We start from the raw sequence: 12,548 nt of genomic DNA, 5'->3' as shown, positions 1-12,548 counted from the left end.
ATCACAACTAGGAGTATGGTGGCACAGTTATATAGGGGAGGACACTGGCATGTGTGCCCTGGGCTCATCCATCACTGCCAATCATGAATTTTCCTTTAATTTATGGTGTTTTTTTATTTTTTTTTTAATTTGTGTGTTCACACTTTAAAGGAGTTGTACGGTTAATGCCCTTACTCCTATTGTCCCATATGACTGCTATTACTCTGTAATGTAGTGTTTTATTTGTATATGTCCCCTATGATTTGTAAAGCTCTACGGAATATGATGGCGCTATACATAAATAAAGATTATTATTAATGTGTAACAGGGAGGTGAGAACATTTCAATGTTTTATTTATTGGCTATATTTCTTGTTGTATGTTGCCCTCAGTGCAGACCTAATGCCTTACTTTTCCTATTCCAGTCTATAGAGCAGCTGGAGCAGGAAATGCTGAACGGACAAAAACTGCAGGGACCACAGACCTCGGCCGAACTCAACCACATCCTCAAGAGCAAAAACATGGTAGAGAAGTACGTACAGGAGAGTCTTACCCAATGTACTGTGTTGTCTGCATGATGGTTGGGACATGTCTGCTTGGCACACAACAGATAATGAATTTCTTCTGTCACCTTGCTAGGATATCTTAAGTTTTACTTTTTCATCAAAGCCTTTTCTCAAGTTGCCACGCTTGTGCCCAGAAGTTGAATGAATGTATGTGGCATTTAAAAAAAAAATCTACCACCATGATCAAGGATTGTAAACCAAGCACACTGACATACTGGTGTGCCCCCTCTGTCATACTGGTGTGCGCTCTTCTTTTAGCTTCTTATGTCCTTCTTTTAGCTACTTAGGCTTTAAAAATTATGCAAATGAGCCAGTGGCTTCAGGCTCAGAGGGGGCACACACTAGAATGTAAGTGTCTTTGTTTCAACAAAGCTTTCATAGGTGTCTGCTTTAATTAAACTCCAGTCCTGGCAATTAACTCCTCTATATGTTCTAGTCCATAGTGATTATACATATACTTTTGTGTGTGTTGTTAGTAGCTGGACTGTGAAAATGGATTGAAAATTAAGATTTTTGTTTTTTCCTTGTCAAGCAGTTGTGTGTCCTCACACTGCAGTGCTCCAAAACCTCTTTATTCCTTCTGTAGTCGTATCAAAACCCTATCACTTGCCCTGAGCAAAAGCTGCATCAGATTTCTCGAATACTACAGCATTGCAAATGGGAAGGGCTGTGGAGTAGTGAGGCTATATGCTTCAAGTCCAGCTTCAATCCTGAATACATTTTACAATGCTAATGACACACATAAAGGAACAGATACATCCCTTTAAAGCCCTTACCGAATACCTATTTCAGTTTTTTGCATAGTATACTCCCTAAATCAACCGAAAACATTGTGAGATTTAAAGTAAGAGTAGTTTTGCCCAAATCCTCAACCAGACTCTATTTTTCCGGTGTCAGACTGACAATGGATTACAGCTGGACTTGCTATGTCTTGTTTCTTCCATGGAGAATAAAGAAAAATACTGGGCATTACATAATGAAACAACATTGTAACACAGATTTTCTGTCCTATTTGGATTACGTATGTGGCATTTAGGATCAGATACACTTGTATATGGATGGTGTCACCCACGAGGGACGCCCAGGTCCTCCAAATAAAAAAAAAAGGACACAGGAAAACATTTGATCCAGCTTATTGACCGGGATTCAATATTCCTTAAAATCTGTATTTACTTCCACCGCTCAACATTTCCGACACATTTCAGGTGTACACACGTCCTTGCGCATAAATCCATGAGTCAGGACATGTTTATGACTGAAACGCGTTGGTATCATTGACTTATTGATGTTTCCATTTAGGACCATATACCTGGGTTGTGGCTATGATTGTGAAGCTCCTTATACTATACCGCTCTTATATAATCTGTCAGTCTCCGGTGCCTACCTACCCACACACATCTGCCTATAATTTACTGGATGTAATAACTATAATTATTGTATATGTGCCGTCTCAATGGTTTTATTGCAGTGCGGCACATTAGCAGACATAATGGGCACAATGAAGAGTAAATCAGCTGCTGTCACTCATAAGTTACCATCAATCATGGGCACAGCATGCTCCTGTTTGCCTCGGTGGGGCACAGAAATCTCTGCTGTCTGGTTCTAAATTTGGTACCAGCAGGGATCAAAATTGATATCTTCTGTGGTCTATTGTTTGCGCTATGGTGGGTGTTAATTTGATGCTGTGAATGTATCAGTTTGGCTGCCTATATATTTGTGCTAGTCGTGTGCATTCGACTGTTCCTGGCATTGAGTCTCTCCTACTCTCTGCAGCCTTATTAACAAAACCCTCTATAAATGAGTCATCTAGCCGTGTATCCGGATCAGAGCCGACAGCAACATTCCTCATTGTGTGATATCTTTGATCGAGGCTCCCAAGTTTTGTGCCCTACGTGCTGAGGCTTTGTAACCTGCAAAATAATGTAATAATATACAGTGAAACCTCTTTGTGACAACCACCAAAATTGAATCAGAAAGTGGCCTTTTAGGGGGTGGTCTTCTCAAAGAATGGGCAATGGATCGTACATATTATAGGACAAAATGTAAAAATCTGATCTGGATAAGGGGAGCTCTACATAGGTGGTCTGCAGAAGAGATTTTACTATATATAAAAATATGAATTTTCAAGTACGGTATTATTACATTTTCATTTGTATATTTTAGCGTTTTCTAGTGATAATCTAGAATCTTTGTATTATACCTTCATTATCTTTTTTGCTGTTTTTTTGGGCTTGGTCATATTTCAGTACAAACATCTTTAACATTTTAAATGACCCATATAAATTTGCAATATGTTTTAGAACTTACCAGCTAGAAAAGGCAGTGCAATCTGCAGGCAGCATGCCATAGAGCAGCAGGAGCTGAGCAGATTGTATTTAGTATATAATGGAGCAGGTAAAGTTACCGTATATACTCGAGTATAAGCCGACCCGAGTATAAGCCGAGACCCCTAATTTTACCACCAAAACTTGGAAAACATATTGACTTGAGTATAAGTCGAGGGTGGGAAATGCATTGGTCACAGACCCCCCGCCAGTATATAGCCAACCAGCCCCCTATAGTATACAGCTGCCCCCTTTAGTATACAGCCAGCCCAGCTTGCCCCCAGCAGTATACAGCCAGCCCAGCTTGCCCCCAGCAGTATACAGCCAGCCCTGCCTGCTCCCAGCAGTATACAGCCAGCCCTGCCTGCTCCCAGTAGTATACAGCCAGTCCCCAGTAGTATACAGCCTGCCCCAGTAGTATACAGCCAGTCCCCAGTAGTATACTGCTTGCCCCCAGTAGTATACTGCTTGCCCCCAGTAGTATACTGCTTGCCCCCAGTAGTATACTGCTTGCCCCCAGTAGTATACTGCTTGCCCCCAGTAGTATACTGCCTGCCCCCAGTAGTATACAGCCTGCCCCCAGTAGTATACAGCTTGCCCCCGGTGATATACAGCTTGCCCCCGGTAGTATACAGCTTGCCCCCGGTAGTATACAGCTTGCCCCCGTAGTATACAGCTTGCCCCCAGTAGTATACAGCCTGCCCCCAGTAGTATACAGCCTGCCCCCAGTAGTATACAGCCTGCCCCCAGTAGTATACAGCCTACCCCCAGTATTAAAAAAATAATATAACATGCTGCCTACATATATGACACTATATAGAATCTGCTCAGCTACTACTGCTCTATAACATGCTGCCTGCAGATAGGACACTACATTACTATGGGCATAGCAGTTAACCAGTGGGTGTTCCCTACACATAAGGGCTTATTCACACGGCCGTCTGCGGAGACGTACATGCGGTCGCATGTACGTCCCCATAGACCGCAATAGCAGTACGGCGCAGATACGGTGCCACACATGTGTGGCACCGATCCGGGCCGCACACCGTAAAAAGATAGAGCATGCTCTATCTTTCGGCATGTGTGCGGCCGTGCGCCGCTATTCTCTATGGAGGGAGGAGGGGTCACCTCCTCCTCCTCTCCAGCACACGGCGGGCATACCGCGTGTAAATGTACCCTAAGCTGACGCAAACATCATCAAAACATGATAACTTCCCATAGCACTTTTTATTTAAATAAAATGTATCATGTATAACTGTACAACCTATATGTTTCAGTGATGTTAATGAGGCAGGTAGTTTTCTTAGTAACATGCCTTCCTTTCAGTAACTTGGTTGTTTGGAGCTGTCAGTAAGCTCCTTATCACTTGCTGATGGCATCTACATGAAATGGGTGAAAATAGAAAAGAGAGAATATTTTATTGTATTTTTATTTGTATTCCTGATATTTAGCTGCTTTAACAAACTTCAAAATGTGCCTTTTATTGCTTTATTTGATGTGTTTCCATTCAAACGTTATGTTTTCTATCCAGGCTTGAGAACACCAGGATGTATTAAGCAGATCTCTGACATATTTTTGCTTGTATTGCAGGTTTCCGCTCTTTACTGCTGTATATCAGATCTGCTATGAAGGAAAACCTGTGACTGAATTCATAACTTGCCTCCAGAACCACCCTGAGCACATGTAACTGGACCGCTCTATTTTAGCCTTCAAGTCCTCCAATTCATGGGTCTTCCCACAAAAGACAAAACTAATCCCATAATTAATGTATGTTTGATGGACGTCTCCAAGTGAACACTGTACAAAGACATATCATAAACCTAAGGGGGCTCTCGTACATTATATCCAAATACTTTATCCACAAAAGTATCTGATGACTGGGTTCTGGCTGCTGGGACCCCAAAAACAGGACATGAAAGTGTCCCCAATCTGAATGGAGAGCTCCAGAGCTCTATTCAATTCTACTGGGTTTCTAATCCATTCCCATAGAGATGAATAAGGTGCGGGCAGGTGATCAAGCATGCCCCCGAGTTCTCCATTTATATGGGGTGCTTGAAGGCCCCTGTTCGCATAATCACTGGCCGCCCAACATTCAGATTTCCAGCCATAAGCCGTTTATACCCAAATCTTATGGTTAAGGTATATGTATATAGTGTGAACACCCTTACTTTATATTAACCCCATTGCATGGAATTTCAGAGATTAGTTAGATTTGGTCCTCATACCCAGAAGCCTTTGTTGGTGCAAACATTGACTTGTTTGCTTTAAGAATTTTAAGGTATGTTCCCAAAGGGAATTTTTTTATTTAGTTTTTCAGAAAGAAATATTTCTATATAATCCCGTTTGTAAATGCAAGGCCATAATGAGGTTTGAAAACTTTAGTCTGAAAACAAAGCCATAACACTAGTAGCTACAGACCGTCAGGTTTTTATGATGTATTCAAACTCTGATGATATTTTGCAGAGTTTTCTTCATCAGTCCCATTTATGTGAATGGGGTTTGCAGAAATCCTTGCACATTCTGCAGAAACCTCCTCATTCACATGCATGGAACAGATTTTTAAGTTGCACAAATTTCTCCAATTAATCTGCTGTGTCTGAATTTTCTCTAACTTACTATCTGGCTTACAACAAGTTCTAGTCTTTCAGTTTCTAATTCCAGCTTCAAAAATTCTTACTTTTTGGCAGAGGGACGTTAAACCACTGAATCCCGTACCTAATATCCATAGTTTTCAATGTCTTAATCTGCAGAAGAAATGTCATTGAATGAAATATAAACTGATACATAACACTATTGGTCTTATGTGAACTTTTCTTTATGTACTACTTCATTCCCATCATCCTGTCATGGTCATATATACATAGGGTACATTATCCTACCCTAAAAACAGAGTGGGGCGTATTTATCATAAACCAGCGCTCGTGCACAAGGGTATGCCAGCCCTTCGCCCATAAGGCGCCGACGGATACAGTAAGAAGCTCCGGCCTCTTATGAAAAGTGGTCGGCTCTAGCGAGTGTCCCGGCGTAGGGACAGGAACACTCTGTGCCAGCCTCCTAATGTAGAGGTGGTGAAAAAGGGGGGGGGGATCACAAGTGGTAGCATTTGTGATTATTTCAAGGCTTCTATGCCAGGAATTTCCCTTTTTTATGTATTAGAAACTTTTAAAGGAAACCTACCACTGCTCGCATGATGAAATCATGCGAGCAGACCACCCGGTAGGCTACTTAATGCTGATGCCGGCACATAGTTTTGTTAGGCTCGGCAAACTTTACTTTAGCTAAAAAAAACGATTTTCTTACATATTTAAATGAGCCCTCCGGTGCTATCCTGCGCCATCTTCGGGCTGGCGGTGGCTTCCGATTTTTAATTATTCCTCCTTCAGGTGCCGAGAGCCGTGACGTCACCAAGCTCTCGGCACCTATCGCGCATGCGCAGACACTAAGTCTCGCAATGAGCCCTCTGGTGCTGAAGGAGGAATAATTAAACATCGGAAGCCACCGCCAGCCCGAAGATGGCGCAGGGTAGCACCGGAGGGCTCATTTAAATATGTAAGAAAATAGGTTTTTTTTAGCTAAAGTAAAGTTTGCCGAGCCTAACAAAACTATGTGCCGGCATCAGCATTAAGTAGCCTACCAGGTGGTCTGCTCGCATGATTTCATCATGCGGGCAGTGGTAGGTTTCCTTTAAGATACTTTTCATAAAGTTATTAAATGGTTAAAATGATTAGATGGAACCTGTCATGAAGGTTTAGGCCCTCACTCTACCACAAACTTGATCATCCTGGAGGTTAAAAGGGGTCTTCCCAAGTATTTAATGTATCCCTTATCCACAGTATAAGCATAAAAAGGTTATTGATGAGGATCCAACTGTTGGAACCCACAATAATAACAAGAACAAGACCCCCATGATCCGGAAAGCGCAGATCTGAAAAAGCATAAGCCCAGCCGCTCTTTTCGGTTAAATGGGAGTGGTTGGCGATAGCAGTGCTAGATTATCTGCTCCAATAGACAGTGAAGGGAGCCCCATCCATCATTGATAACAGGATCCCTGTTCTCAGATCATGGGGTCACAGCAGTCTAACCCTCAATGATTAGCTTGTTTCCCCTATCCTGTGTGTAGAGTATAACCTATACACTAGAGACAACCTCTTTAACAAGATTACAATTATGCCCTTCTGTAGTCTGGTAAATTCATGTTGACTTGTAAGGAGTCACGGGTTCATAGAAGAATGTCCATTCCAGGGGTGTGTCCATTCCTGTCTAGGTGAATAAGACATAGTCTATGTACAGCACCACCGGACAACTACTGTCTGGCTGCTGACTCCATGCATCATACATATGTAGACTGAAACTACTCTGCTCCAGTGAACTAGTAAATCAACCTGTAACCTGCTTATTCCATCACCACGCTTCAGGTAGCAAAGTCTAGAAGACAGTTGCACTCTGCAAAAAGATAGCCGCCATAGTCAAACAGATATGTTATCTTATACCTTTGCTCTTGAATGGAAAATTTCCTAAGGTAAATGGTACAATATGTCTTACATAGACTGTGCCCAATGATGCCACCTAACAAGTCACATTTGTCTCTGTTTTATTTCTGTTGCACACTCCTATTTTACTGTACAAAGTCCTAGCATTATATTAGTAGCAGAATAAGTGAAGCCCTACAGTATATGCTCACCTCTAGAAGGTGACGAGAGAAATTCTAGCTTTGACTGTGTTATTTCTAGGGCTGGTAATAAATATGCACAATTTATCGTGCAGGCGTCTATATTAAAGCCGGTGATTGTGTAGTTTATATTACTGGTGCAATAGTGAGAATTTAATAGATTGTAAAGACCTGAGCTTGAATATCGCTTTCCAAGGGGCCATTGATCTGACCCCCACTCCAGAGTTATAATTTATAAAGTGCCAGAGAGGTACCTGGGGATTACGGAATTCTAAATTATATTATGCATTATGGAGAATAAATTTAGTTGATGATGGGTAGGTCAGGGAGTCGGCGCTGGAGGAGGCCATATAATGTAGCCTAGAATTGGCCCGTCTCATTAGTCTGGCACCTTTATGCTATTTGTATTTATATATATGTGAAAAAGCTCTCACTGCAGATTCTGTTACATCCCAAACTGCTAAAAGTGTATAAGGTGGATCACTTCATATCAGTGTGATACATCAGAAAAATTCTATCAAGTATGGTAATCAAACTTGCCAAGGGTTGAAGAACACATGTAAGACCAGGGATTATCTGCAATAAAACTCCCATTTGTGAAAATACTGGTATAGCTATAGGTGCCACAGCACTCAGACTTGTAATAAGGATATGGGGTGCACAAGTGACCCTTGCCACCCTCAGTTTAAAGGAAATATCCAATGTTTATGTATAATGGCACACAATGCTCCTGCTACTTGTTTTCTCAGAGAACTTCCTGTATAAGACAGGAAAGGAGAAAGACTGATGAAGCACCTACTGACACGTGCCATTACGAAAAATTAAAACCTACAGGTGCTAGCTTGGTAGGAACACTGTCAAGAGGAGTCAATATAACCTGATCGGGCCACTGAAGAGTCTACTATTACCCATATGTGCACTACTACCTGTAAGGGTAAATAAGGGGGTTATTATTACCTATGCCTGCAAAAGGGGACACTATGCTTAAAATGCCATGTTGGCACTTAACAGTAAATAAGTACATATTGGTTGTTGTTTGGGCACTCGGTCTCCAAAAGGTTCACCATCACTGATATATACAGATGTAAAATTGAATACCTTTGCATTATACAAAAAGTAACTATATGGAAAGTAAAAAATATAATTTGCCCGTTAATTTCTACTACTATTCCTGGTCACTGCCTTTGCTGATAACAAGTGAATTCAGTGTCAGATACTGAAGCTGTGAAAGTCATTAAATTGATAAGAAGTCATACTGTAGTTTCATATTAACATCCAGGACTTGTTGGTTCTGAGCAGAAAAAACCTGAATGTAGGTGAAAGTTTATACACGTGTGAGCAGCCTTTGTAGTAAACCCTTTCATCCATGAACAAACTTTCCTTGAAACAATATTCAGTAAAAGATTGTTCATCCTTCACTTGGTGTCAGCAAACATGTCTGCCCAAATTGGATAAAAATGTTTATAACAAATAATTATCTACCAGATGATTCAATCCTTGTTAAACCAATAACCTTCTTATTTACAGAGTCCAGGATAGATTAATAAAAAGAGAGGTAACATTTCATGCAGTTAGCGAGTGTGATAGGTTTGCCTAAAGAGATGGGATTTAGGAGCACGTTCAAAAATTTGGAGGGTGGGTATAAGTCTGGTAGTCAGGGGAAGGGCATTTCAGAGAATTGGTGCAGTTCAGCAGAAGTCCTGGAGACGTGAATGAGATTAATAGAGATTAATCTAAGATCACTGGCAGATCGATGATCACGGGGTTGGGCGGTATATTGCATTTGTCAATAACCAAGCTTTGTGTGCCTTTTATTTAATGGAAAAAGTACACTTAAAAGTTTACACTTCCAGTTTAGTCTCCTTTAAGCAACTCAACAATCCAAATCAAGTATGATAAACCGGGGGCAGTTACTCGTGACGGTTACTGTGACTGTGGTAATCTTCTTATGTTTGTTATCTATCGGCTCTTTCTAAAATCAACTTTTAACATTATGGTAATGAGCCAGAAGGGCTCCCGGGGGAGTTACCAGAGTGCCTCCATGCTCTGTCTTCACAGGCTGTAACAGTGTCTCCCCCTCTGCTCCTTCAGCACTTCCCCTCTCTCTCTGCCTGATGTAATCTCACAGCAACAGAAGAAGTTGTAGTACACAGTGGGAGGGAGAAATGCTCCTGCACAGTATTACAGTCTGTGAACCTGAAGGAAGGACTTTGGTAACGCCCCCAAAGCCTCTCTGGCTCATTATCATAATTTTAAATGTTGATTTTAGAAAGAAGGAGGCCAGGGATTACAAATATACCCTATACCTATTACCAAAATCTCGGGGGTTGAATCTATGAGTGATTGTCCCTGGTTTATCCATATTTGATCTTAATTTCCTTTGAAGAGTGTAAAACACTATTCCATAAAGGACCTTTCATGCTTCCCAGCTTTATCATGATTGTTGATAATAGTGAGCAAATGATCACAAGAATAACTTTTGCACACTATTTTCCATCTGACTCCATTACAGATGATGACGTTGTGTCTTAAAGGGAACCTGTCATCAGAAATTGGCCTAATAAACCGCTACCAGTATGTTGTCACGCAGCTGAACACCTTTTATTTAGATGATGTATCTTTTATGGCCCAATGTGGTGGCATCATCCAGAAATTCAACTTTGAGGTGAGATGTTAATTGGTTGTACAAAGTTAGGGAGGTGGAGAGTTCAGCATTTAAGTCAAGCTGCCCCTGCATCGGAACACTTCCTCCCATGCGATTGACATTATGTGCCGGATTTCAGGAGATCTGGTCATGATGTCCCTGGACGCAGGACCAAAATGACAGTAAAGGGGGCGGTCTAAGGCAGGGAAAGCTTGACTTTAGTTTTAAACTCTCCGCCTCCTTGACTTCATACAACCAGTTGACATCTCACTTCAAAGTTGATTTTCTGGATGACGCCTCCACACCAGGCCATAAAAGAAGCATCATCTAGAAGCTGCTCAGCCTCACGACAACATACTGGTAGCGGTTTATTAGGCCAATTTCTGATCACAAGTTCCCTTTAAAGTCTTATAGGTAAAATTTTCCATTTTTATTAACTGTGGACAGACAGGAAGCTGACAGGAGTATAAACCCCAGATATGTAGCCATATCCAGCTTCCATGCTGATAAAGGCTCTTTCCTAGGATTGGTCCAGTGGTATAATGAGTTAAATTAGTGGTTACAGTCAGTGTGTGACAACATTTGACTATGCCAGCCCTACTAGAATTAGCCTTGTAACAATGGGGTATTGTTGGACACTGTCCCTGCTGCTTAGAGTCATGTGAAGCTCGGAGCAGCTAAATTCCTACAAATTCTCAGCTCTATTATTCGTCCTGTGTAATGCAACTGCATCTAATGAAAACATAAATATAGCTTCTAAGACATTAGCATCGGGAGATAATAGTTTACATTGTCTGTTATCTGTAATGTTAATGGGTTTTGCACGTGAGAATTTACAAACTATCCACAGAATAAGGGCGGCTTTACACTTGCTGAGTTTGATTTGTGAACCACGGACCATGCACAGTCCTGTTTCACCGACCGAACACCAGATTGATATAAGAAGGATGGAATCCCTGCTTCCCTGGTATGTATATATTTACTGTGTCGGCATTGCTATTTAGTGGGAAAGCAGGAACTCTGTGCTTCATATATCGGTTCAGTTTGTAAAACAGGACCCTGAACAGTTATGGCTCATAACCTAAATTTGCCCAGTGTGAAGCTACCCTGCGCCAAATGTCAGTGCCTGTGATCACAGACAGTGCAGATTTCTGTATCATGAACTTACCCCACTATTACGGATGCGACTCCAAGCACCATATTGATATATGATGCAAGGAGTCCCTGATTCTCTGTTAAACAGCAGCGCTGATACTACAGTATCAAGTTATTGAATCTCCTAGAATATACCTATCCTTTCATAATTAACCTTCTATTATTGCATCTTCTACTTTTTCTATTATGTGCCTGTTATTGCACAGCTCTACTTTCTCCTACTTTTATATCTTCTACTTTCTCCATGATAGTTCTACTGTTAAACACTTCAATCAGATCTCTCACACACATTGGGGCTCATTTACTAAGGGTCCGCGTACCGCATTTTCTGCGGGTTTCCCAACGATTTCCGTGTTGCGCCGAATTTAACAGGGGTTTTTGGCGCACATTATCGGATTTTGGCGCATCGGGGGGCGGGCCGTTGGAAGATCCGACGGATTCGGACAACGCACGGGATTTAACATCGCAAATTGTATTGCAAGATCAGCACTCACATGCACCGGGAAGAAGAAGGTGAACTCCAGCGGACCTCAGCGGGGAAGCGACAGATGCAGGAACTCGGGCGCGCGATGTTGGTGAATCGTGCCGCACTTCATCTTCGTCGGACCGTCCGTACAACACGGGGTAAGTAAATGTGCCCCATTCTCTAAGACATTTCTGGTATTAAATTGCCTACTTTCTATAAGACATTTCTATTATTACATATTCTACCCTCCATATGACAAGCCTTTTATCATAACATCTTTACTTTCTCTATGTCATTCCTATTATTCCATCTTCTGTCTTCTCTATGACAAGTCTTTTATCATAACATCTTTACTTTATCTATGACATGCCTTTGTTACACCTTCTACCTATCATTGCATGGTCTGCCTTCTCTATTACATACCTGATATACATCTTTTACCTTCTCTCTGACATGCCTACTATTGCATCCTACTCCATGACCTGGTGTTATGTATATGAATAGCAGGAGATCTTGGAGTATGTTTTACATCTGTTTGCTGTCTAGTCGTACAGTACAAAGTGCAAGCTGTGTGTTGCCTGTGACCAAGCAGCTGTGAGGTTAGCCCTGTCTATGTAGACTCTGACCTTTTCAAGGGCCTGTCCTCCCACCCTCTGGTGTAAGGAGAAGGAACCTAATCTGCTGACTGAGCACTGAGCCTGGGAAGGTTTTCTGTGCTAAATGTCAATGCTCTGATAACCTTTTGC

The 12,548-nt window shown here is 41.6% G+C and overlaps 1 protein-coding gene across 1 annotated transcript in view; it reads left to right on the top strand.

Annotated features, from left to right (window-relative positions):
• GPD1 (glycerol-3-phosphate dehydrogenase 1) overlaps positions 1-5,658 on the top strand; it is a 37,026-nt gene extending 31,368 nt beyond the window's left edge. The window contains exons 7-8 of the mRNA XM_072134558.1: positions 404-510; positions 4,459-5,658. Of these exons, the coding sequence (XP_071990659.1) occupies positions 404-510; positions 4,459-4,555 (204 nt within the window). The 3' untranslated portion in view covers positions 4,556-5,658. The remainder of the gene's footprint in view (positions 1-403; positions 511-4,458) is intronic.
• Positions 5,659-12,548: the final 6,890 nt, after the last annotated feature.

The sequence above is a fragment of the Engystomops pustulosus genome, chromosome 2, assembly GCF_040894005.1.
Source record: "Engystomops pustulosus chromosome 2, aEngPut4.maternal, whole genome shotgun sequence".
In the NCBI taxonomy this organism is placed as follows: Eukaryota; Metazoa; Chordata; class Amphibia; order Anura; family Leptodactylidae; genus Engystomops; species Engystomops pustulosus.
The sequence above is the reverse complement of the archived record's forward strand: the minus strand, read 5'-3'. Positions and strand labels throughout refer to the sequence as shown.